The sequence below is a fragment of the Coffea arabica genome, chromosome 2e, assembly GCF_036785885.1.
Source record: "Coffea arabica cultivar ET-39 chromosome 2e, Coffea Arabica ET-39 HiFi, whole genome shotgun sequence".
Taxonomy (NCBI): domain Eukaryota; kingdom Viridiplantae; phylum Streptophyta; class Magnoliopsida; order Gentianales; family Rubiaceae; genus Coffea; species Coffea arabica.
This window is the reverse complement of record NC_092313.1, coordinates 23,706,458-23,734,456: the sequence shown is the minus strand read 5'-3', so window position 1 is coordinate 23,734,456 and position 27,999 is coordinate 23,706,458. Positions and strand designations below refer to the sequence as shown.

The window sequence follows — 27,999 nt, the reverse complement described above, 5'->3', positions numbered from 1 at the left end:
CAATGAATATTTTGATTGCCCTGTTTAAGAGATTTTGAATAATGTTACACGTCGTATTTTATTACTATTATTGTATAAATTTCTCCCCACAATGTTTGGTGAGATGTGACTTTTATAGAAATATTTATAGATTGATTGGATCTCCCAACAAGCATCCCTTCACAAATCTCAAAAGCCCTGTTAAGCTAGCCTGTGCTTATATTATTGTTAATCTTTTCCTTCGTCTCTGCATTTGAATTTCAATGGGAAGATTAATTAATTTTTGCTTGTAGAAATTAAAATCTCACTTAAACAACACAAAAACCTTCACTAGAAAGATTGGAAACTATCTCCATCGCATTTGATATGCAAATCTTTATTCCCGAGATCCAACTTCATTGGTAGAAATAATAGTACCGTGTCAGGTAATTGCGAGATCCCTAATTTGGCTCTCAAATCCTTTTCTCTTACCCTTTCCCCTTGCAAGGGTTGGAATCTCCGATTGAACTAAGAAAAGATATGCAAATCTTTATTCCAACAAAAAAGATAGTCAATTTTCTGTTATTAATTTTAGTTAGAGAACAAGAATCATGGCCCCCTTCGAGACTTTTGTGCTCACAACTTAAACGCCCTTAAAGCTTCAAGAGAGAATGAATTGTCTCGGTACCACGAGTGAAAATAAAATAATGTACGCACTACTACGTACCATGGATGTTTTGGGATTTCGCAAATGTATTGTCCCAAAGGGTTTGGAGGGTTGAACAGGTTCAGGCTCCATGGAAGACGCAATGCAATTTTGAAATGTAGAAATTGCAGTGAAATATGGAAGTATTGTTCGTTCCTTACAATAATGACAGAAAAAAGAAGATGTTATGGCATTGCTTAGCCTTGTCTCAATTGTAGACTTGTAGTCAACATGATAATTAGAACTAAAGACCGACCAATGGAGGAAGACACTTTTTGGCTTGTTCAATTCTCATATTTTCCAAAAAGTCTACCAAACGGAGTATTATATATGTTTTGTTATCAAGTATAATATTCTATTTAGCTCAAAGTTAAATTGAGTTCAATCAAGATTCATGTCACACAATTTTTAAACTCGCCCTGAATTTCCCTAGACCAACCCTTAGAATGTGTAATTCAAGCTCATCTTGATTTTGACTGATCACCCTTGATTATATAAATAGTATATACAGATCCAGAGAGTTAGAATTCGCTGCTTGATGAGAAGAATGCAATTTTGTCCAATCCACTCTTTGCTATTTGAGATTGTGAATGCTAAAAGGCTTCAAGAACTTCGATGCATACATCTAAAATCACAATCTTCAGCTAAGCTGAAGATTAAAGACTTGATTTTGAGTTTACAATTATGTATACTTATCATATTATTATTAGTAGCATGTATTGGTTACAAGTAATATCGGCCATGCCTGATAATCTTGACTTGGTAAAAAAAGATGAAAGCCAAATCAATCAGAATTCGGTCATGATCTGTCCTCTTACAGCATTACGGTTTTTGTTTCTTCCTTTTCCAACTATAGCCTTAATAGCTGGTGTAACAAGAAGGCAATTGGAGATTTCACGATAAAAATGAAAGAAAGAACAATGAGTCGGAGCAATTGTATACAAGTTTTTTTTTTTTTTGGGGAGGACAATGTCTTTGTTTGCCCCTATTCTTTTCTGTCTTTGTGAAAACTACGGCAAATTGAATGCCATTGTTGCAAACATATAAACTATAAGAAAAGGTAGAACAATATCTATATCTATACTATATATAAAAGGAAGAGAGGAGGTTGCCGTGTTAGTGTAAATTATTTATGTCATTTTTTATAATTTCTATTTTACCCTTCAAATAAAGGGCAAAACAGCACCGTCGTCTCTCTAAAATAAACACACACACAACATTACTATTTAATAACCCTTTTTTTATTCAAAATTTTTGCCGTCAGATTTGGGTATGCTCTTCCCCCTGGTTACCATAAAGTGCCTATGCATGATAAATGCAAGCAGTCGAAACTTGAAGGTTTCTTGGAGAGAAAACCCCCGTAGCATTTATAAGTGTGGCTTTCGTACGCTTGCTGTTCCACAAAATGACCAGAAAAACGAGATTTCCGGTTAACCTTTCTCTGTGAGTCGAACCGAGGGATGAAGATTTTAGTTTGAAGGCCCTTCAAACGTGTAGCTTCGCACAGCCAACATCCTCACCAGAGTGCCTCATGTTGCCTGACTGAATTCAGTCTTGAACTCGATAAAGTTAAACTAGCTAGGCCTGGAATATGCTAAAACTTAGCTACTGCAAGAGCTTCCTTCGAAAGTACAAAAGGTAAGCTAACGCAAAGCTCGAAGTTGTACTCGGTAGAATGTAAATGACCAAATCCACCGTAAGTTCAAACACAACCCGGGACAATGACGAGTTTTGATTTTACTCATTCGGCATCACAATCCTTTCCCGTACCCTGATATATATCCTTCTCCAAGTCATACAAAGACCGACTTTGCTCAATAACAAGCCTGCTTACAAACCCTCAATTATTTATCTTCGTGTCCAAATCTCTCAAGTCATACAAAGACCGACTTCATGTCATACAGCACCAGCAACAAAAGGCCATATAAGATCATTCAAGCCAGAACTAACCAAAGCCCTTTTTGCTTACAAATGCCTAACAACAGGATTTGCATACAGCTTGTGCATGGAAATGACAATTTGGTTTGCAAGGCTCCATTAAAACCTGCACTTCGCAGTAGCTCAATCCCTACATAGGCAAGAAAATCGCAACCAGAATAACTTGTGCTTACAAACATATAAAATAGCCTACCAAAATTTAATTAACTCAAACAGGCTGATGAAACCATCTTGCAACAGCACATGATGCAACTAGAGGCCGAGAATTGGATGCTCAATTGAACCTTGGCAATTGCAGTTATTTCTAGAAAACAATATTAAAACATGCCGGGTAACCCCTATTAAATCCCCATCTGCCCACAATAATGTGTGTCTATATATATATATCTGCAAACTTAAAGAGGCAACCTAAAGTGATTTCTTCTACCAGATACACCGAGCATCACTGGTACCCTCTAAATAAACTTATCTAGTCTCCATGTTTTGTTAGAACTTGGAGGCCTGAAGTTCTCTAGCCGCAAATTAGAGCTCGAGCGAATCTCATTCAATACAGAATCACCTCTTTCAGATGCAATTATCTCCAAGATGGTTCCAAGAACTTCAGCAGCAAGTCCTATTTCTACTAGGCGTCCTTGTTCTTCTCCACCTTCATATATTAAGCGTCCAACTTCATTAAACGATATTACATTCTCCAATACCACTTTTGCAAAGAAACGACCAAGAAATTCAGCAGCCCTTGGAGCATCATTTACGGCATCTTCCAAGGTCATAAGCACAGAGTCAAACCTGCCAAATAAATGCAAAATACCAAGTGAGACTCAAAAGTCAATCCTCATTAAGAAAATCAATTATCATAATGCATAATACAATGGAACCTACCCTTTTGTGAGATGATCTTGACTTATAATGCCATCTCGATGTTTCGTAAGAGTGATGAGAAGCTTTGCTAAAAGGTCCCTCTCCATGTCCTTCCTCTCAAAAGAATCAGTAACCCACAGAGATATCATCGAGGGATAGAAGCTCGGATTATTCAAATCCTTGATGCACAAAGCAACTTCGTTCTCATCTTTGGCACTGCACAATCACAATTACATTGTCAGCGAAAGGACATGCGAGAATGAACTTTTGCAGGTCAAGCTTGATTTGTTTTACAAACTTGAACTTGCATGGAGATCTTAATACATTACCCCACTCTCAATCATCTCACCAAAAAGCAGTAAATAATACTGCATGCCATGTATCTTTAACATGAAAAGAATACCAGACCTTCTGCAGGGATATCAAAAAAGGAGACTGGAGAAACTTTTGATAATCTCATGGGTTTCAGTATCAGAATCAATTGCACAACTACAGAAAATAAGAATCTTCTATTCACTGCAACAACATTAACCTCCTTAACCTCAAACATAATTATTTAACATGGCCTTATCTTGAGTGTGATGCAAAATGCAAAAATTTCAAGAGACAGAAGACAAAAGGGAAAAAAGGTAAGATCTAATAATACCTGTAAAACTCTTTAATTGCTGACATGGACATGTCCTTCAACCGTTCTTCGGGCCAAACTTTGTCAGAAGACACATTTTGTGTCAAGGCACCACCACCACCTCGTCCAGGTGGAGATGTAGGAAGAGATCTATCAGAACCACGATCCGTACTCCAAACATCTCTATTCCCATAAGCCATGTTGCGTTCTTGTGTACTTGATTGGTCATAAGAAGATGCACCACTAAACCTGTCTGGTGTGTATCTTGGCATTGGATCCTCTCTTGAAGCATAAGCTGTCCGATCTGCAACAGGGTAACCATTCAGCCCAGGTCCCACTCTCCTAGAGTCCCCAGTACTTGGGACATCAGATAATTGAATGCCTGGAGAAGCTGACTGCCCTCTAAACGACATTCCCCGTGCAAGACCACCTTGAGGCCCAAGAGTAATAGAATCATCACCAAGGGGTCTCTGAGGAAGAACAGGCATTGTCCTGCTTTCAAAAGGTCTATCCTCCATCCGAACATCTTGTGCACCATAGCCACGGAGCTGAGGAGGCATAGGACGGAAACCACCCATCTGGGAGCTTGGAGAAGCTAACACATTTGTTCCTCTAGGAGAAAAGTCAATAGTCTGGCCCCTTCTAACGGAAGAGCCCAAACTAGGAGCACGAGCAAGGCCCCTAGCTTGTGCCTGACGTTCTTGAGCAGCATCCCTGTGCACTTCTTCAATCTTTTTCGGCCCTTCAACTTTCCTCCTCTGCTGCCACTTATTCTTTCTCAGATCAATTGCATCTCTCAGCATGAACCTCACCCTAGACGACAGTCTCATGTTCCTTGACAATTCTCCTATCATTTCAAAATATGCATCCATATGCTCTTTGGCTTTTGCATGATCAATCATCTCTCCTATTGTGCTCATCAATTTGCACAATGCTTCAACATCTTCCTCCTCAGGGTTTTGATACTGACCCAGCAATTTCTGTATACACTCGTGCATTATTCTCTCTGTCAACATTCTCTTCTTGTACAATTCCCCAATAAGTCTTATGTTACCCAACATCCTTCTTCGTGCTCGTAATTTTTTCTCCTCTCTTTCCTCTGATGACTGCTGGGCTTCACCTTCCAAATCAGCTCTGTTAGCTTCCTCCTGTTCTCTCTCTCCTCTCTCAAATTCTTCCTGGCACTTGTTTAAAAGCAATCTCTTAAAAGTAACTTTTTCATTAACCACAGTCAGATCAGGCAACTCTGCTGCAAGGTGATAACAGAAATTGGCATACATCTCGCAAAAAGTTGGCTCCATTAAAGCTTTATCGAATATTTGTGAAATCACACCGCCTAGGGTGACAGCATTATCAATGTTGACCTGTTTAACTTGCTCAAACAATTTCTCAAAATTTTGAGGTGTTAGCTTGTTCAGTATACCTTTCAGTTGTCTCTGTTTGGCTTGTTCCTCATCTGTGACTTTACCAACTTCATATTTTCTGTCTGCTTTGTGCATTACCTGTAATGGTGTCTGAGGAGAAGGCATTAAACCCTTCTGGAAAGCAGTTCCACGCTGCCACCTCTCAGAATCAGGACTGTTTCTTGGAACACCAACCTGAGGAACAAAGGACTGCATTTGCCCTGGAAGCATGCCAATGGGATACTGAAGAGGAGATTGCATGCGAGGATTCCTTAGCACGCCATGATTGCCCACTGGACCAGGTCGATACATTGCCATGTTGGGCCCATAACTAATATCCATCCGCATATCGCGTCCAGACATTAGTGGCCCAGGCAGTTTATTCCACTTGTCTTCTTCTCCTAAGCCACTTCCCCGACGATCTAGACGGGCTGCCATGTTAGGTCTATCAACAATTCTTCCAGAACTAGAATATGACTCACGCGAAACACTAGCATTAGAAGCAATCAAGGCCTCTGCTATATCAGGTACAAATTCAAAACCCTCAGGTAGATCAGTACATTGCTCTGCAAATTTAAGTAAGAAATCCCTAGAATATTTTTTGGTCATTACTCCACTGCCATCTTCACCACTTTCATTAACTTGCTTCCTGATCTCTGAAGTTTCCAATTTTGGAGTAGATATGTCAGCAGCATCTTCCCAGTCCTCAGGCTCCACTTTACTCTGGCCAGAGTTCTCCTTAGACACATCCTTTTGAGACACATCTGAAGACATTCGCTCCAAAATGCTGCTGGAGGCATTCTCCATGGTTTCTGCAGAAGCAGCAATTTCCTTTTTCTCCTCAGGTCCCTTGTATGCCAAATATAGATCTGAAGTTGGTCCACTGCTGTCTAATTTTTTAAATAATTCCTTTCTCTTCTTCTTTCCCCTTGGTGCAGTATTTTTTGCCACGTTTGGCTCAAATGAGCACTTGTCCTTGATTCCAGATGCAGACAAAGAAACAGAACCAACACTTTTATCCTCAGGACCATCTTCGTCATGCTTCAAAATTTCTTCAGAAAATGGGTCTACAACGGGTAATGACTCATCTATAATAGCAGAAGTTGTAACAACAGTATCGTCAGTATCCATGTTAGCAGGCCTACCTAAAGAACAACCCCCCAAAGAAGATACATTATTATCTTGAGTAGTAACACCAGTGGCTGAATGAGACACCTCACCATCTAGAACTGAAGATGATGTAACCGAATTATCAGTCCCAGAATCATTTTCAACTTGGCATGTAGCAGATTCGTCCAGCTTTCCAAGCACATCTGGTGGAGACTCCTGTGCCGTGAACTCACTACTCCTAGCCACTCCCCTTACTGTAGAGCTCTCTATGTGGCCAGCAACTTTAGCAGGTTCTAAAGCAATAGATTCCAAAGATGTCTCAAGACTGCTAATGTCTCGTTCAGAGCCCTCAGAAGATTTTACTTCTCCCTGCTCCTTTTCCCCACGTATTTCTACCTTTGGTTGGCTGTCTTCCAGAGTTTTAACAACACATATTTTTGATGAATCTGATACTTTGCTTTCCTCATGCTTCAAATCAAAAGAATCTGATTCAGTTATACTAGCTGTTGACAGAGTCTCTTTTGGATTTTCAAGATCCACACCAGTTGCAGATGTAGTTGTTTTCACTTCTACAAGCTCAGGTTCCTGATGTGTCAAAACTGCAGCTGCCGTAGACCTTTCATCCACCTGCATTAAGTGATGCAAAACAAAGTGTCAAATATTGCATACACCACGAACCATCCAAGACCACCACCTGATGTGCTACATTGCTGTACCTTTTTTTGTTGATCTTTGGTAGAGACAAGTCCACCAGCAACCTCAGGTCCTAAGCCATCGCTACTTTTTGGTGCAGCCAATGATTTCTCAACAGGAACGCCAGGAGACAATGAACTGGATGCAGTGCTTTGGACAGAACCAGAACCCGATGGTACAGCAGCTTTACTTGCCTCCAACACTGATTTAGGTGTTGGTTCAAGACCAGTCTTTGACTGTTGCCCAGAACTCTGGGATGAAGTTTCAGTATCCTTTTGAGATGGCCTTGACAGTTTAACAGATTCTCCCTTAGAAGCACGAGGTGAACTTACTGAAGGTGCTGCATCTTTCTCTCCATGAGAACTAATAGCAGGTTTTACAGTGACCTGGAATAAACTCAGAGAGGTTACCAATTCCTCTAATGAACAGCAAGATGATCTTCCAAGTAATATGTCAGTGAAGTTGAAGAAATGCAACAACATCAAAAGTATATTTTAACCAAGAAACAAAGAAACGAGAGAAATTCTGACTGACCTGATTATAACATCTTTGAGTCTGTGGAGGAGGATGGGTAGTACTTAGAGAAAGAGAACTTGGAGCTGGGAGGAAGAAAGAATTAGCATTATAAGAATTAGGATAGTAGTTAGGCGGATGCGCAGGTGTAAATGATGAAATAGGTTGTGATTGAGGAGGCACACTAGGATGTGACCTCTGGACAGGAGAACCATCAAGCCTCAATTCTTCATGAGTTTCTGGATGAGTAATCTTTATAGTTTTACGAGGAGCGCCAAACTTTCCAGCCGGCTGCTGGGCAAATTGTGGGGCCATATTTAGTCCAAGGTTACCCAATTGTGGGGGAATCTGAGGACCCATCTGAGACGTAAAATTCAAATTCTGCCCCTGATGAAGCATCCCTTGTGTCTGCATTGGATGGGGTTGAAGACCTGAAACAAATACTTGCTGCTGCACAGATGGATTTCCAATCTGTAAAGGCATAGGCATTGGCATTGGCATTGGCAATGATGTAGCTGACATGGCCTGCGACTGAATCTGTGGATTTGGGCCCCCAAATTGAACAGGCACCTGCGACTGGTGAAATGGCATTTGCATAGACATCCCAGGCATACTGTGCACAGGTGGTTTTTGGGTTTGAGATACAGAGGATGGTGCTGAAACCTGTACATCCCTTTTGGGCTTTGATGGGGGATGGCCCTCGGCAGCATTAGACTGATCAACCGTGCTTGCATCCTTTTTTGGCAACTGCTGCCTGGGAATTGATGGAATTGGCAAGGTTGTCGGAGCTGCTCTCACCAAGTCATGACGAGCCTGGCACCAAAAGAACCGGAAAAGAGCAAAAAATGTAAGAAAATGATTTCAAGTCCATAAGAGCATTGACAAATCTCTAAGTCACCAAAAAAGCCATCCACTGTGACTATTATCAATGTCCATATCAGGACCTACAATATAGCAAAAAGGATTGGACAACATACAATCACATTTATACATCAGTTGGCAGTCTATAGTGTATCCAGATCATCCTAAGAAGTAATAGTATTGATAGTACAGTATGGAATATGAAGTCTGTTTACATAAAATAACACTTAACTCCCTGTTCCTATTATTGAAAGAAACCCAAAGTCTTTATAATAAGTTGATTGCGCATCTACTGATTGTAGGCCAATTTCTCAGTGAAAGGAGACCGATGAGAGTATGTGAAGGCACGCACAATCACCACCACCCAACAATGCTAACTCCTTTGCAACTACACTGCCAAAGCTAACCTAGCCATGGCTGCCAAATGCATTATTACTTGTCTGAGGTCTTCATGGAAGAAAGGCATCAAGGAAGGAAAATTTTCTATTTTTCTTAGGAAAAGCTTCTTTAACAAATCCATTTCAAAATATAATATTGTATTGATTGCCAATTAGAAACTTAAAGAAAAAATTCTTTAACCAATCGAAACAGCTACTCTTTCTACTGAATTTTAAAAACAAGATAATACAAGAACCACAAACCTGCTCACGTTTCTGCTCATCTAAATTTGGTGGAGCTGAGCTTGTTCTAGCAGGTATCTATAAAATGAAATAAGAAAATTACATAGGCACTGTCTTATTAAAAAAACAAAATTCAAAAAATCTTAATAAAGGGTGCAAACGCAGGAAGAACATTATGGTTAACACAAGGAATGTTTACCTGCACTCCATTCATAAGACCAGGACTGATGGATCCAAACTGAAAAGGAAATGGCCGGGATGCCTCTGCTGGAGCTAAACCATCATAAAAGATTTTCAAAAATAAGCTAGAAAGTAAGAGAAAACTCGAATAATTCTCATTCACCGAAATCAAGGGAAAAAATTAAAAACCCCAAGCTTCAAAAGGAACATCGAGCACCAAAATCACATACCTTTAGCTGGTGTAACAGGCATGGGCAGATGCTTGGGGTCAGAACTTGCAGGGGGAACATTAGAAGATGGAGGTTTTGGAGCTCGGGTGGCTTTTGGAGTAGCCACATCAGTTGCCTTGACTGTCGCACTAATAGCAGGTGCATCCGATCCTCCTAATGCACAAGAATCAACGTCAGCAACGTAATGGACAACGCAAATTCCTCCGACAAAACAACTTTGTGATCGTGATTTAAATTCATCGAAACGCAACCATAGTAAAGGTTCTAATTTTCTAGTAATTTCAGGAATAACAAACCCTACACACTGAGAAAATTAACAATTTCCCCCATAATATTATGCCCGTTTAGGAAAACCAGTCTTTGGACTCAAAAATCAACTTTTTTGCAGCACGTACCATGAGGTGGCTGCTGCGAATGAGCACCATTCTGAACAGCACGCGGAGCAGAATGAGTACTAGAATCCGAACTCACACCCTGCCCACTTGTAGGAGCGCTTGCCCTAGGTATCCCTCCTTGCACATTGTGATGCTTCTTAAAACTGCCAGCACAAAACATCAATCCAAAAACAAATGACTAACTAATTCATCAATTCCCGAATTCAAAACTCAAACCCTCACGCATAAACAAGCAATTTTGGGAAACCCTAACTTGATATACCTGCGGCTGGAGGGAATCGAAGGTTGATTATGATTCTGATTATAATTGTTGTTACTGCTGTGGGAACTGGAGGTGGCGGAGGGAGGAGGGCCGGTGGCACCACCGCCGGTGCCGGTAGAGCCTTTAGTACCGCCGCCGCCGGAGAAGTTACGATGGTTGGATCGTCCGGATTTTCTGTACTGCGAAGACTCGGTCCTTTCAGCCCTTGATTGATTATGGGACATAAATTCAAGTCCTCAATAAACCGCTTCAATTAATTTTGTCTACAGATCCACCGATCAAATCAAGTTTCCCAAAAAATCAAAAAATAAAAAATAAAAACAAATCAAAATCAGAAAATATTAACAAATTCGTCCTTTTCGTTTACCTGGAGTGAAGAGTACGCTAAGGAAAGGGAAGTTGAAAAGAGATTAGGGTTTTTACTGGGTGCTGTGGATGGCGGGAACCATGACGACACTGTCAGGGAAAGAGAGAGAAAGAAAGGGGGGGGGGAAGAGGAGAGGTGTGTGTGCTATGTGTGAGGTATGTGACCTTATTGCATTAGAGAGAGAAAGTAACAGAGATAAATTTAGAGAGAGAGAGGGACGGGGAAGTGAGCAACTGAAAAGAGTAGGCTTCTTGTTGTATTTAATGGGAGGAAAAAAAAAAGGTTTGTGCGCTCTTTTACTGGGAAGAAGAAGGATTTAATCTCGTTTTTATGTTTTTCTTTTTTCTTAAATTTTGGCCTTTTGGGGGATGTGATTTGAGGATTAGTCAAAAAACGGTAGTGTTTTTAGGAGATGGGAAAGGAATATGTCATCGCGCGTGGGCTCGTTCGTTCTGTTTCCTTCTTTTTTAATTTTACTGCTTTAAAAATTAAAATCCACCTCTGTTTTTTTTTTTGAAATTTGAAATTTTTTAAAGTAGAGTAAAGCCAAAGATTTGATTCCGTATCTAACTTCTAAGCCCCAAATATAAAAAAAAAAATTAACAATTTGGCATATTTTTTTTTTGTTTATATAACTAGTTTGAATTGATATTTTTCTAAAATTTTTATGTAAAAATATAGTACTGTATCAATTTGACGTACACAAAATAAAAAGTTGGTTGAAAATTAAGTCCGTTTGGATTCCTTGTTTTTGCCTTTGTTTTTTAAAAACTGTTTTTCACATTTCAAATGCTACAGTAAATGTGTATTTCAAAAACAATTCCAAAAATACCATATCCAAACATTATATCAAAAACAACTTCAAATATACATATTTAATATGTATATTTCAATTTATATATTTCAATTATGTATATTATATATATTATATTAATATAAATTGAAATATATAAATTGAAAATTATATATTTATATATTATATATTATATAAATATTTATATACATTAATATTATACAAATATTGTATATTATACATAATATAATATACATAATATGTAATATTGTATACATAAATGTATAAATATTGTATACATAATATATTATGTACATTACATTATAATATATACATTATTAATGTACTTTCATTATTATGTACATTATTGTGTATAATAATGTATAATAATGTTATGTATAATATATAATATACATAATATGTAATAATGTATATTATGTATCTAACATTATATTATGTATATTATATTATATATATACAATATAATGTATATTATAAAAATTGAAAATTTTATATAATATATTTATATATTATATATTATATAAATATTTATATAATGAAATATACAATAAATATTACAAATTGAAATATTATATAAACACCATATTTATAATATTATAATATTTATAATATTATAATATTTATAATTAATATTATATTAATTATATTAAATATTTATTTATTTATTTATTTATTCATATTATAAATATTTTATTTTATTTATAATATATTTTATATATTTATAATATATTTATATAAATATTATATATTTTATATATTATATATTATATAATATATTTTATATATTATACATTTATATAAATGTACATTTATACATAATATATATTTATGTATATTTATAATATACATTTATATTATGTATTATATATAATATATTACATTTATACATTTATATTAATATACATAATATTAATTTTACATTTATATATAATATTAATATATTTATACATTTATATTAATTATATTAATACATTTATACATAATATTAATATATATTTATAATATATTAATTTATACATTTATAATAATATTCATTTATAATAATATACACTTATACATTTATAAATATATTTATATTATGTATTATATATAATATAATACATTTATAATACATTTATATATTTTTATATAAATATATATATTTATTTATTTATAAATATTTATAAATGTATAAATCTATATTTATATAAAAATATATAATTTATAATTTATCCATTTATACATTTATAAATATATTTATATTATGTATTATATATAATATAATACATTTATAATATATAAATATATAAATATATAAATATATTTATTTATAATTATTTATGAATGTATTATAAATGCATAAATGTATAAATATAAAAATTATAAATTATAAAAATACTCAAAAAATATGTTTTAAAAATACCTCTAAAAATAATTCAAAAAAATCTACAGTAAAAGTTTTTCATATAGTTTTTGAAAAACAACCCCAAAAACAACTAATCCAAACGGACTTGTATTTCAAAAACGAAATGCTACAGTGTTGTTTTTGAAAAATAACCTCAAAAACAGCTAATCCAAACGGACCCATAATACACGAAAAACATATAAAAATTTTGGAAAAGAATGGCAATACAAATTGGAATCTAATCTCCACGCGCTGCTGACAGGGATTTTGATTGGTGCACTGGGAAGGGAAGGTCCTTGCCTTCTCGGTAGCAAGTGTGAGGGTAGAAAGCTCAGCAGCAATGGGGTTAGGGAAGTAGAGAGCGAGAACTGAGAAGAGTCCCTTTGATGAATTGAACTATTCAAATACGAGTAGTAATTTGTCTCGAATTCTGTTGTTGTATAATTAACAATTGTCAATGCCTGCACGAAACTCTCTCCGCTTAGTTTTTGCCAAAATTATGTTAACCCCTTTTAACTTCCAAACTGGCATTTATTTTCTTAAAATGTGGAATTGAATTGGAATCAGAATCGGAACCACAAACCCAAACCCAAAACCCCAAGGGTATTGAGTTTTCGTCGTTCTCCGTTACGTATTCTTGGTTCGAATCAGAATGGGCTTCACTCAACCAATGAATTCAGCATTTTGAAACTCTAGTCATGAATGTGAAATATTAATCCGTTACGTATTATTGAATTTATCTAGTGCGCACTTTCGGCAGCTGCGAGTCCCTTATCAACCCAAAAAAAAAAAAAATCTTTATCATAGTCACATGATCTACCAAACAGACAGTATTAGACGTGGGTATCATATTAGTTTTGACACCTCTTCCTTAGCCTCGTACCCCCAATACTTCCCAACTAAGTTTAACCTTCTTTTTTTCTGAGTCCTTTTATAAAAAAAAAAAATGGAAGAACACTTGAATGTCCAAACTCCAAAGGATTATTCATTCATTATATTGGGGCAACACTTCGGAAAAAATTATAGAGTAGTTGTTATTGATGGAAATCAACAAACAATTTTAAGTTTGGTGCAGAATCTTAACAACAAATTCATTGTATACCCAACAATTGAAAAAAGGAAAAATGAAACGGATAATCGATGCCACGGATTATGATTGCTTTGATGCTAGCCGATGTCGGCTGCTTTCATGCCATCTTGACTGTGCTTTGCATGTTCTTGTTTGTCAAAAATTTTTTAAGCAGTGAAGATTCAACTACTGCAAAAGATCACTTGATCAACTCCTAAAAATTTACTAAGCAGGGTTTTAAAGGGTAATTTACTTGTACAGGTATTTTCCACAAAGAAACTCTCTCGGCCTGCCCAGGCATCATGTAACAAATCACAAACCTTAATGAACCCACAGTGTGAATAAAAAGGAATCACTCTACTGTTGTTTTGCATATCCACTGCCCACTGAAACTAGCTACGTTACAGTTTCCAAACATATCCCTGATGTATATTTACAGCATCTCCAAATCTATGGATAGACAAGGAAAGATATTGAGGAAAAAAGAAAGAATATTCCGAGCAAACACTTGTGTCTATATATAACAACCTGAAGAGACCTCCGCCGCAATCTCCACTTAAAAAAGGTCACAAGTAAAATGGTGTTGAATACACATCAAACATCCGGCAGGCAGTTAATTGCGGCTCCTGTCAGCAGAAACAACATGAAAAAGATTGCAAACAATTTTTACTTCCCAAGGCAAAGGATTTAGAGCTGAACAAGGATGAAAACGCATTAGCCAAACAGGCACCAAATTTCAGAATTGTCCATCTGCATTTTCAGTCAATTACATCTACAGCCTTTGATTTTCTGCAGCTCCTATTTAATACATTAGCTTCATAAATGCCTAGTCACCATTTTTCTGTCCATTACGCTAAACCAACAATAGCACATTTTACCAATAAAATGTAAAAACTAGAAACAAAAACACACCTACGCTACCCCCTTGTCAATATTCAAGACATTTACACAGTACTCTATCAAAAACTCCAATCTCCTTTTACAAGCTGTTCAACGTGATAGTAGACCGAATAGTATTTGCATGCAGATCAACCAATAAATATGATACTTGAGACTACTACATCTTGGGCACAGAAACCAGATCTTTGGATAAATAATCCATTAGTTCTATCTAATGCTACAGGTGACCGCTATTGTGAATTTGCAATTGCAATGCAATCGTGAACAATCGGCACAGCAGAAATGTCTACCATTTGTGTGAATTAGACATAAGCCTTAACAATCCAGTCTTGGCTGTTCTACATTTACGTGCCTAATCACGTATGATCAATAGGGAGATTCTCAGATACAAGCAGACTCTCAATCAGTAGGCTAGAAAACCAGAAAAATGTACCTGTTGGAATCCACCACTGAGGCTACCGCCTGTTAGAAGCATTGTGAGGACAGATGTGACAGCACCACCACCAAGACCATTTCCTGAACTTCCAGCCTCTCTAATGGCTGTTCGCATCGCATTTAACATACTTCCATAAGTTGCCGCATGTCCCCGCTCAATAGCTTGAATGAAACAATATGTCATGGCACCAGTTGACGTGATCTTTGAGAGAGCCTAATCACAGGAAATATCTCTGAATTATACGCATCTGAGTAATTCCAAAATAAAAATGGGCTACCCAAAAAAAAAAAAAAACTTCCCCCTGAACTCATCATAGTTGACCAGAATATTAACTTACTGATGTGTCAGCTGAAGTTTGATCATCATCACAACCGCTAAAGGAAATGACTTCACCACCATTTGATCCTTTATAAACACCTGATCTAGGACGATGGTCCTCCCACCCATACTGCCCACTCCTGTTCCCAAAGAAATATGACATGTAAGTGGCAGAAAGCAAATAGCATAGCAATTAATGAGAAAGTGAAGGGCTTCATTTCCAGACAGAAATGAGTAAACTTGCATCACTGGATTCTATTGTCCAGGCCATTACAGCAGATTTCTAGATCTCAAGATTTTACATGCAAATCCAATGTGTATCCAACTAACACATACATGTTGCACTTTTTAATGGACAAACATCAATTTATAACTTCTTTTTCCTTTTTTTTTTTTTGAAGAATTTATGACTTCAGAAAACCATCAAGTATGTTTCAATCAAATTTAAGGATTGTAACCTACTTATGGAAACATTATTTATCTCTCTCCTCTTCCAAGTGATACATTCTAAAGCTCAAATAGCTTTTTTTTTTTTCAATTAATGATAGAATTCAATAGATAATACCAGAAACTACAAACGAAAATAAGTAGAGAATAATGAAGATCATCCATTACATAGCAAAACTTCAAATTTCTACAGGTTTGGGGAAAAACTCTCAACCATTATCACTACAGGAACAGCAAGTCAAGGACAATTCCACTATTATTACAATAGTAAACTAACTGACCTGTTCATTCTGCAAAGAAACGGCAAGTCTAGGACAGTTCCACTGTGACAAGCATCGATTATCGCGTGAAGCCTAACACCCTGAGGAAGAGGTCTCACAATCGTTGCATTGATTTCATCATCCACAATCATACCCTGTGTCTCAAAGTCCAGCGGACACAATGTTTCATCATATCCATCAACTTCATCACCATTATAGTTCCTTTGTCGTGAGCCATGACCAGAATAGTGAAAGACCAAGGAATCTCCAGGTTGACATCCTTGTACAAGCCAATAAAAAGCCATCCGCATGTTGGCTTTAGTAGGAATTTTATAGGGATCAGTTTCTTCTTCTGCACACAGAATTCAGTCAGAAGGAAATCTTACAAGTTAAAAAACAATATTAAAAGAGATCAAGATTTAGAAGGTAGCTCAACATACATAATTACAGATTTAATACGCATAGCTGATTAAAACACTTAGGTTTCAATATTTCCCTTATGGCCTATAATTCAATAATGCAGACACAAAAATCTTTTCTAGTAGCCCCCTCAATTGTAGGCAAAACACATAAAGAAAATCAAAATTGATTACTTAGTTGTCTGAGAATTTATGATATGCCAAAGACTACTATAAGTTACATCTTGAGTTCTCGATGCTACCCTATCTAGCAATGGTATTAAAAGCCCTAAACCTACCTGTTTATGTAGATGCATACTTTGAAGTCTGTGATCCCACCACATTTCTTTCTTTTAAAGTTTCTTGGAAGGTCAGTAATTAAACACGTGAACAATTTAATTTAAGCTAACATTAGTCCAGCTTAACAAACATAACATGAAGTGGAAGCAAACAATTTTTTTCCGCCTCCTACTATTTCACCATGCACGCCGTAATCCACTTAGTCTTTTAAAATCAATCCTCTACCATCTCGTGCATTTCGAAAACAGAGACAACTCTAGTACTGAGTCAATCAAATTTTAGGCTTTCTAACAACTTCCAGAGAAACCAAACAGTTTCTAGCTTTTTATGTGACAAAAATAGTGCATTAACTACATCAATTTCGATTCACTTAATCAGACTGCAACCAAGCAAACCATCTTAAGCATGTCCAAACAGTTGACCAGTTGTCCCTTAAACCCAGATCAGTAGATTGATCTATCAACCAGGCACCACATGGTGCCGAGATTGACTGTCAAGCCTCCTCCTCCCCGTTCACCTAATTCCCCTCCCAAAATGACGAAAGGAAAATAAAAGTTGATCAATCATCATTCTTATTTTGTTCTCCTAAAGGAAGGGGGAAAATGTAAAATTTTTCCCTTTCCTTTCAGTCATAATTCAAAAATCCCACTAAAATCAGTAACAATTTTGAGGTTTCATCATAAACTACAGAAACTTCAGTCATTACCAACCCCAAAAAAAAAAAAAACTTTCTGTGAACAAAATTTGACTTCTACTGCTATCTTTTTCCCACAACGAATATTCGAACTTTAAGGGGGGAAAGTTACACCTTACCGACAAAAAGGAAAATAAAGAAAAGCACTTAAGCAAATTTACCAGAAACCAGACTCTCAAAAAGCTAAAGATGTAACATATAACGCATTTATCAGACAAGCACAGAAACACATACTAGAGGTGTATATAACTAAATGGAGATCACATAGATTTACCAGTGAGCATGATGATGGAGGATTCAGGAAAGTGAAATTTATTAACCAACATGTAACGCATGCACTTGGCATCATTAATGCATCCTTTAAGCTCGTGTCGGGAGTACCGATAGGATATACCGACGATCACGGCTTTTTTGCAGCCGTGGGCGTTGGGGGGTGGGCCGGGTGGCGCGTGATTGTAAGGGGACGGCGCAGGTGGTGGAACGTGGTTGTAAGGGGCTACAGAGTGGGCGGACGATCCATGTGGAGGCGGAGGGACGGCTCGTGGATCGCCGATTTGGGTGATTGCGTGGCAAATTGCACAGCGGATGGATTGAGCTCCCGGCGGCATCTGTAATCGGGTTCGACAATTCGAGCAGTTGACTAGCATCATCATTTTGGCGGATCAAGATGTAAATTTGGGTGAATATGCGGGGGCTGATTAAGAACAGTTCAATTTGAGAGGAACAGGGTTTACGCCTTCTGGAGACGAAGAACGGTAGATGAAGAGCGAGAGCTGAGGCCTTTTGACGGAGTTTGTGTGTGTGTGTGTGTGTGTGTGTGTGTGTGTGTGTGTGTGTTGGGGCGGTGGGGCTGCGGGGAAGATGAGGGAAACGGGCCGGCGGGGAGAGGGCGTGATGATGAAATTGGGATAAGAAGGGTATGCAAAGGTGAATAAAAAGGAAGTAGTTGGGTAGTTGTGGAATATCATCGGAGTCTTTCTCCGCGTATGGGGTTTTAGAAAAGTTTATTGCTAGTAAGTGGTAACGATAGGAATTTTTCATTGTGATATTTTTAGGGGTTAATTCCACTTTGTCCCCTCAAACTATATCCGAAATCCCACTTAAATCTCTAAACTTCAAAATGAAACACTTAAATCCTTAAACTACAAAATTCGTCCCGCCATAGTCCAATTTTTAATGGAATGCACAAAACCTAACAGAATGGTTGTCAATTCTGCTAGTTATTATTATAATTAAAGTTAACCAAATCTAATAGGGACATAAATGTAATTTTAATAAGACCCAAAACAAAAAAAAAACCAAAAAGATAGGGACATAAAGATAATTTTACCCCCTTTTCTCCTTCTTCTTCATTCGTCTTTTTTTCCTCTGTTCTTCTCATTCTCTTTTCCTCTGTTTCTTCCCTATTGTTTTAATCTTTAATTTTTAATGAGAAATCCTGAAACTAACCAGAACCCAAATGCAAAATAAATCTTCAAAGCCATAAATCTTAATGTCAATTGACCATCTATATATCGAAATTTATAATAAATAGATCTGACCCAAATTCTTAGATACAGGAAAAATAACAGTGCCAGGAAGAAATTTGACATAGGTAGTAGTATTTTTTTTTTTTTTTTTTTTTTGCTGACGGAGTAGGTGTCCGGGTCAAGTCCTTAAAGGCGGCCCGACTAATCCCACTTCGGCCCGGCCCAGCGCCCCAACCAGACCTAGCACGTTAGATGCACGGAGAAGCCGATGTTGCTGCGGAGGTTCGACCCCGGGACATGAGGACCCGAGGAAGAGGCGCCAACCACCAACCCATTCACGTGGGGGCACATAGGTAGTAGTATATAGTGTACTCTTTCACAACATCCCCATAACTAGGAAGAGGTAATTCGGACTGGTCTCTTTGGAATCCTTAACCCATAAAAGCAGCATTACGAGTGTTGTGAACATCAACCGCAATTTGAGCTTTAGCTTTAGCTTTCTCCACATCTGTTGACACAGATTAGGGCATAGTTTCTGTTCACTTCACTTCACAAACAAAGGATCCATCGTGTTTAACTTAATTATCAGGATTAGCGGAACCTTTTCTGAAGATGGATACGAGACTCCCGAAAACCACGTATCCAACCGCATGGCCCACCACAGCAGCGATGAAAATTCCTCCATTATAAGAATCATGGACAACATCACCAGATACGCGAACCTTGCCCGAATTGCGCGAATCCCCATTTGGAAAAGAATTGCGGCTACGCATTTGGATCTGGGTCTGACAACGTTGATGTTGGACAATAGCTGAGAAAAATACAAACAGGAGGGCTAGTGCATTCATGGCGGAGTTGTGTCCGGGCCATCCGGAGAAGAGTATTTCGGCATCTTTACCCCAGTAGAAATGGGTGAATAAGGAGAATGGGTGGTGGTGGTGGACGTTGGTAGGGGGCGGTGGGGGAGGAGGTGGTGCGGTGGTGTTGTGGTGGATGGGCAGGGCATCGATGGCCATGAAGAATATATGATGACACGATGACCCGGGGGAGGAGTAGGGGTGGGTGTGTGGCTCTGTGGCATCCGAGGTTTAAGAAGTTAGAGCTGAGATGCGGCATTTTGAGGTCTCTACTCTCCCACTTAGGCGAGTGTACGCAGCCACCAAACCTTTTTAACTGCTTGTGTAGTAGATATGTCTGTATGAGCTAACAAATGAGCGTTGGATTTGGCAAAGCATAAAAACTAGTATGGCGTTAGGAGCAGAAATAGCAGAGGAATACCCGGCCAAAAAAAATTAAGAATAAAGGAAGAAGAGAAAACCCAAGGTAGAAAGAATCGCGCACATTAGAACGGTGGCCTTGAAGAAAAATCTGAAGAATTTGATGTTGTACTCTTAAGGAAGAACATGGGCTTTTGATTTCTGATGATGTGCTTCTGGGAAGAAGGAAAACGAAGGAAGAAGAATACGTAGGAAAGAACAAGGCGAAGAAAAGAAAATTTTGTTTAATTACAAATTTCTAAGGTTTTTTTTGTCTTACGTCTCGTGAAATTATATTTATATCCCTGCTAGATTTGGTTAACTTTAATCATAAGAATAACTAACAGAATTGAGAACCATTCTGTTAGGTTTTGTGCATTCCGTCAAAAATTGAACTATGGTGGAACGAATTTTGTAGTTTAAGGATTTAAGTGTCCCATTTTGAAGTTTAGGAACTTAAGTGGGATTTCGGATATAGTTTGAGGGGACAAAGTGGAATTAACCCTATTTTTAGTGTTCATTGTTATCAATACTAGTGCTCACTCTAACGTGTGTGTAATTAACAATTAACTCTTTAAAAAGTTTTTTTATGGATTTTATGGGTCAAATTAAATTATAATGTAGATAATTATATATGAATCGAGGATGAAGAATATGTGGGAGTTGGAAATTAGCATGAATAAGTTATAGTTAGTTGATAATTAAATAAATAACTACCTTTTAATTCAAATAATTATCGACAATTGAGACAATTTTGCCCTTATAATTAAGAGTATATTAGGAATTTTAAAGAATGATAATGTGTTTTTTTTTTTTATCAAATGACATTGTGTTATACTACATAGTGACGCTCTCCCTTTATATATTATATATATGAAGGAAATGAACAATAAAGATAAGGGTAAATTTAAAAATAGACAAAATTAACACCAATTTAACAAATAAACATAATTTATTACTGTAAAGATAATAATACCCTAAAAGAGAAAAAAATTTCCTAAACTTTGATGAGATTCAATAAATATATCTTGTAGTTTAACAAATTTCCTCAAAGAGAAAAAAAAAACTAATCATTTTCTAAAGGCTTTTTTGTTTTGAAGTGGATAAATTTGCCTCCCTCCCCATCCATTCTAAATCCACACCTCAAACAGTAATAAGATATTAAAGCCCTTAACAATTAATAAGTTAATTGGTAACTTTTTTTTCATACGATAGCAATAAATTGCGTTCGTCCCACTATTCTTTTAATTATTTACTATTTTTTTCTTTTCTAAATACATTCCTTTTTTTTTTTTACATTCCATGTTTTTCATATGCTTGTGCTGCATAAAGCATCTTTAACAAATGATTATAGGAAGGCTAATTTTTCTTACATAAAAATAACTGCAAAAATCTCATCATTAATGCTCAAAAATAGAAAGGGGTCATATAGTGCTCCATTACTTGTAGTACTACATCTGTCATATAATAATAAAAACCTCACTAGGATTATACATAAATGTTAAATCATTTGATTTTTTAAAAGAAATATCCATTATTTCATAAAATCTGATTGTTACAAAATGAAAAATCAAAATTTCATTCATCACATATATGTGTGGGCCAAAAAATCTCTAAGAGAAAATTTTGTTGGGAAGTTCACTTTTATTTGTTAGCTTTTATAAATTAGCAGAGTATAAAATCGAAATATATTTATAGATATGTATGCTGCTTAAAAAATTCACTATAGCACCAAAAAAATACTATAGCAATCTGATAAGTTATTGTGTAAACATGGTAGGAAAAAATATTGTACACTGTAGCGATACTGTATATATAAATATATGTACATATACATGTATACATATATGTATATATCTATATATATATATATACACACCATTTTTTCAATTCAACTTCTCTCTCTAAATTGAAGAATTCTCTCATCATTCTCTCAAAAGTATAAACTAGTTTTAGGTTTCAAACTTATGAGCAAGTTTTGATCAAGAATCAAGTAAATTTCTCAAACTTTGTAAGTCTTTGCACAAAATCATGCATGTAATTGAAAAAAATTTCAGAATCTATATTATTCCCGAGCAACCTATCATTGGTGGGATAAAACCCAAATCCAATACAACCTATCCGGACATATTAGTTGAAGAAAAATCCAACCTTCTCCAAAATTCAAATAACATCTATGAAGGACGCATAGATGGAGCATTTAATATCTTTACAATCTTTCAACAAATGACAAAGGTGGCCACAACCTATCAGACATCACATGACCACACTAACCAATTAACTGCCCATATCCTAATAACAGGATTTATCGAACAACTCAAAGGTTGATGGAATGAACACTTCATTACAGAAGACAAGGACAATATTCTCAATACAACCAAAATTGATATCTGGGCACTAGAATGGGTATTAATGAATTTTTCGGTTGGCTTTCCATTTTTTGTTTTTTATTTTTGTTTTCATGGGGTTTGAGAATCAAAGATTTTGAATCTGTAATAATAAGTTTGTAATATTTTAATGTCTTAGTAAGAGTCCGGGGTATGAAGTTGTAGGTATTTGGGAGAATAGTCTAGATTAATGTGTTTGGATCATCATGCCAATAATCGAACTCTGTTTGGACCATAGGAATATAGGTGCTGGATTTGACATATTAACTAGAGATTTTGTTTGATTTTGATTCATAATTGGCTAGAATTTTGAGCTCACAGATAGACCAAACTAAAAGAAGAAATCAATATATCAAACATTAATCAAGACATAGACAATTGGAAAATTTATAAATACACTCAAACTGATATTTACGAAAAAGATAAAAAAAAATGGATGCTTTCTATCTCAAACTATATAATCAAAACTGTATAACAAACTATAGCCTTAAATGCTGACCGTGAAGAAATTAAACTATTATCTAAAAGAACAATAAAAAAACATAAAGAAAAATACAATTATATTCATTTTGAATTAGTACAAGTTGCAACCAAACCATTAACAAGAAAATGAATAGACACATCCTTGCTCCTTTGCTTTAGAGATAGTCGATTTTTGGAATTTAACGATTCCCTCCTAAGAATGGCACAAACCAACTTCTATAAAGGACCAGTATATTTTGATTATTTCCAAACTTCACAGTTTCTTTAAAAGATAGAAACATTCTAGATGCTTTAACGATAAGCATAAAAACTACTAATTATAGAGTCAAGACTGGGACTCTTCCAGTAATTATTATTTATATACTTCAATACAAAATTATGAATTCAGCATTTAGGACAGGAGCTCTTAAAATATTATAAAAGGGATAAACAGTTCTATTCCAAACAGATCTGACTAGATCTCGAATCACAGTCCCGAGATCTATCACTTATAACCAGATCACACTATCAGAAAGTTGGATACTTCCTAAAGTAACACCAACAGAACCAATACAAAAGATGACAGTCTCAAGCATCCAATAGTTTGCCTCCGGGGCTGTCCAAATCAAATTTAGCAGATCAATGAGTTTTAGGGCATAATTTTCATCAACAACCAATATAGATATACCTAGACACTCGACAACAGAAAGAAGATCAGTCTTAGAAAGACCACCAACTTCCTCTATCTCAACCTGACTCTAAGATTTGAATCTCTCTTCCAAAATCCCACAAGCAAGGTACACAACTAGCAGGCCTGTCCCTTCAGAAATTCAAGATGGATCATCTGATGACGCGGATCAGGAAGAATTTCCTAGATCTCTTATATATATGTATATAAATATATACATATACATATACATATATCCATACATGTGTATATATGCGTATGTATACATATACACATATATACATATATATACACGTGTACATATACATATATACATATATCTATATATGTGTATATATACATATATATACATATACACACATATACATATATATACACATGTGTATATATACATATATGTATACATATATGTATATGTGTGTATGTATGTATATCCCTATGTGTTTATATTGTTCTTTTTGTTCAATATATCTCTATATATAAAGTATGAGGTTGGAGTTTGTTATTAAAAAATTCTGGGCAAATTACAATTTACCCCCTGTGACTTAGTTTTTATTACATAACTCTCTTATGGTTTCAAAAATTATATATAATTCCCTCATGATTTGGATTAAAATGTCAAAGTGACGGAATTTACAATCCATAATAGAATCAACTAAAATGTCAAAAATACCCCTATATAAAGTTAAAAATTATTTATTAACCACATGGAGGTTATATATATATATATATATATATATATATTGAAAATAATAAGAAAGTTATATGATAAAACACTAAATCATAAGGGGGGTTATATGATAAAATATAAAACCATACGGAATTAGAGTGTCATGCATGTTATGTTTATTTATTTTGGTCATTTAAATCAATTTAGTTTTTAAACAAGGGTGATTTCGACATTTTCATAAGTTCAGTTACGAATGATCATTTTCGTCACTTTAACACTTTAATCCAAATTATGAAAGAGTTATATATCGCTTTTAAAAATAGAGGGGGGGTTTGTGAAAATTAGCTATATCACATGGAGGTAAAGTGTAATTTGTCCAAACATTTTTGTCACTCTTTTGAGTTATGTATTTTATCCTTGTTGGTAAGGATAAATCAGTATCATCATACAACTCTATATATATTTAAAAAAAGATACATGTATGCAAATAACTACCACTGCCCATGTATCAAAAACTTTAATACAACTTTTAGTATTTGTATTATGACCAACTGTGAATGCTTGACACAAGTACATCAAAAACGAATCGGATACACATTAATAGGAGTAAACTAAAACACGCAAAACTAAACGCAACAATTAAAAAGTTGATGGTTAGTGGATGGTAACTTAGGCGCGAGATGATTCATCAAGATCCATAAGGTTAAGGTAATTTACAATCTTTTGGTTGAATTTGTGTAAGTGAAATTATGTTCTTGAGTTCTTAGCTTTTTCTTTTCTTTTTGCAAACTCAAATTTTTGTCATTTTCTTGCCAAGTGAAGCGATTAATCAATGTTTTTCACCTCAAAAGGGCAAGTAGTGAAAGTGATGTTATGTTCGTAAGTTCTCAACTTTTCCTCTTTCCTTTACATGTGGAAATTTTGTCATTATCTTGTCAGGTAAAGTGCTAAGGATGTTAAGAACTAATTATGATCTTTTATACTAAAAATCTGTCATTTACTGGTTAAGTAAATTTCTATTGATGTTAACAACTAATTATGATTTTGTAAAAAAAAAAAAAGATTATGATTTTGCACATGCTTCGAGCGTGACACCATCACTAGTGTATTAATGTTTTCTTTCTCTACATTAATTTGCACAAATTAAATTGCGTAGAGCATTGGGGAAAAACAAGACTATAATTGCACAAATCTCAATCAAAGTGCTGTCATTTATGTTTTGAGAAGCTAATTGAAATTCCTCATTCATTTACCAATTGCCTAATGCAAATACAAAAATTTCCAATGTTGGTAACAGCTGTACATATTTTCCTTTTTTTTTTCTTTGCAAGGAACATTTGATGGTAGTGCAAAAAAGTTTTTATTATATAGGTAAGAGCATTAATCTCTATTTCCTGCAAAGAGTTTGGATTGTGGAGTTAGTCCCTGCCAATTGAAGAGGTCAAATAATAAGTTCACAAAGAGTTGAGTAACATTTATTTGATTATGACTGTTTACGGTAAAGGTTCAATTCAAACACATAATTTAATATTTAATTGTACACACTCGGTTTTTCAATCCTCTTTGCTTTTGAAACGCTCTTCTCTTCGTAGAAAAATTTAAGAAGTATTATTCTATACATTAATAGTATATACACTTTCATCATTTGATATATAACATGTAATTTAAATTTGAATTTAAAATATAAATTTTGTAAATATATTATATATCCTATCGTAATAATAGATACACTTTCAGTGTCTATAAGATTTGCTTAAAATTTAAACTTGTGCAAGACCTTGCTTAAATCACCTATTTAACTAACCATTTGCTTTCACACATCACATAGATGATGATTATGCAAGGAATGAGGCGGATAATGGGGTCCCGTGCCCCGTGGCAATTGCTGGACGCTTTCAACTCTAAACTTTTGAAAGTGAACAGAAAGTGCGAGAAAGGATTCCGAGACGTTGTTGTATTCAAACTCAAAGTCGCTCGTGTCATCAGCAAACAGCAAGGTCTCCCACATATAAACATTCGCAATCCAAACGCGTAAAGTCACACGTCATACAGAAAAGAAAAGAAAAATTTCTTGCATCCAAAGAAAATAGATTAAAATTTATTAATATAAATTAATCAATTTACATTTTAAATATATTTTTTATTAAATATATATCACATTAAAAAAGTATTATAGACATAATCTCCTATAAACAAACCAATTATTACAAAATATACACCAAAGAAAAAGGCGAATCCGTAGACAGGATAAAAGAGAAAAATAATGCGATCCTATAAAAAGTAACTATGACTAGGCACTAGCTAGAGCTGCCTTGCGTGCTACTAGGATTTCAATCATTCAAGAAGATAAGAATGGGCTAAAATTGAAAGCCGGTTTTCTAAATTTATTTGTTGCCTTCCCTCGTAACGAAGGAAAGGGCAACATTTACGGATTTGCCTCGTCCAATTCCAATTCGTTCGTTAATAAGCAGTAATACTCCACCAGGTTTTGAAGGTTCACGTATGATGCCCAACTATTCCGTACTACATTATTGTATCTGTAGATTTTCCCTTTCCCGCTATAACTCTTACGTAAGGTATCTCTTGATAAAAAACAGCATTCAATATGTTAAGATGGCTTAACTAATACTCCTCAATTTAATTGATCATGAAACACGAAACTAAGACCACCCCCGTCCAAGTTCTAGAAATTCATACTTTGTTTCCATAAGATTTTAAAAATTTTCAAAGTTTTTTTAAATATATATTTAACTATATTTGCTCCCCTAAGTTCTAGAAAGTTATACTTATATGCATATATATATATATATATATATGAATTAATCTTTTATACATTAATAATGTATACACTTTTACCATTAGATACATGACGCATACTATGAATTTGAATATGAAACTCAAATTTTGCATATGTATCATATATCCAATCGTGATAATATATATATATATCGTCAGTGTATATAATATTTACTATATATATATTAAACTATTTTGTTTTTCAAAATTTTATGTTAACTCCAAAATTTACATGTGTTTGCATTTTGCCTCCTCAAACTAAATTTTATAATTCCATGAATTTCACTTGAATAAATCTTCAAGCCAAAGCGTAAATCAATTATTATCTAAAGATATACATGCCACCACTGCGAAGATATATGAATTAATCTTTTATACATTAATAATATATACACTTTTACCATTAGATACATGACACATACTATGAATTTGAATTTGAAACTCAAATTTTGCATATGTATCATATATCCAACCGTGATAATATATATATCGTCAGTGTATATAATATTTACTATATATATATATATATATA

At 35.2% G+C, this 27,999-nt stretch overlaps 2 protein-coding genes across 2 annotated transcripts; both read right to left on the bottom strand.

The window, feature by feature from the left end:
• Positions 1-2,859: 2,859 nt before the first annotated feature.
• On the bottom strand, positions 2,860-11,009 carry LOC140036915 (eukaryotic translation initiation factor 4G-like). Its single transcript, XM_072080047.1, has 11 exons — positions 10,720-11,009; positions 10,353-10,615; positions 10,091-10,233; positions 9,696-9,848; positions 9,485-9,558; positions 9,307-9,363; positions 7,826-8,617; positions 7,315-7,677; positions 4,107-7,225; positions 3,482-3,676; positions 2,860-3,388 (listed from the first exon to the last, which is right to left on the bottom strand). The coding sequence occupies exons 2-11, from the start codon at positions 10,574-10,576 to the stop codon at positions 3,058-3,060; spliced, it is 5,451 nt and encodes a 1,816-aa protein (XP_071936148.1). The 5' UTR covers positions 10,577-10,615; positions 10,720-11,009; the 3' UTR covers positions 2,860-3,057.
• A 3,298-nt stretch (positions 11,010-14,307) lies between these two features.
• Positions 14,308-18,702, bottom strand: LOC113732036 (metacaspase-1). The gene is made up of 5 exons (XM_027257625.2): positions 18,014-18,702; positions 16,369-16,699; positions 15,660-15,780; positions 15,320-15,535; positions 14,308-14,612 (listed from the first exon to the last, which is right to left on the bottom strand). The coding sequence occupies exons 1-5, from the start codon at positions 18,390-18,392 to the stop codon at positions 14,553-14,555; spliced, it is 1,107 nt and encodes a 368-aa protein (XP_027113426.1). The 5' UTR covers positions 18,393-18,702; the 3' UTR covers positions 14,308-14,552.
• Positions 18,703-27,999: the final 9,297 nt, after the last annotated feature.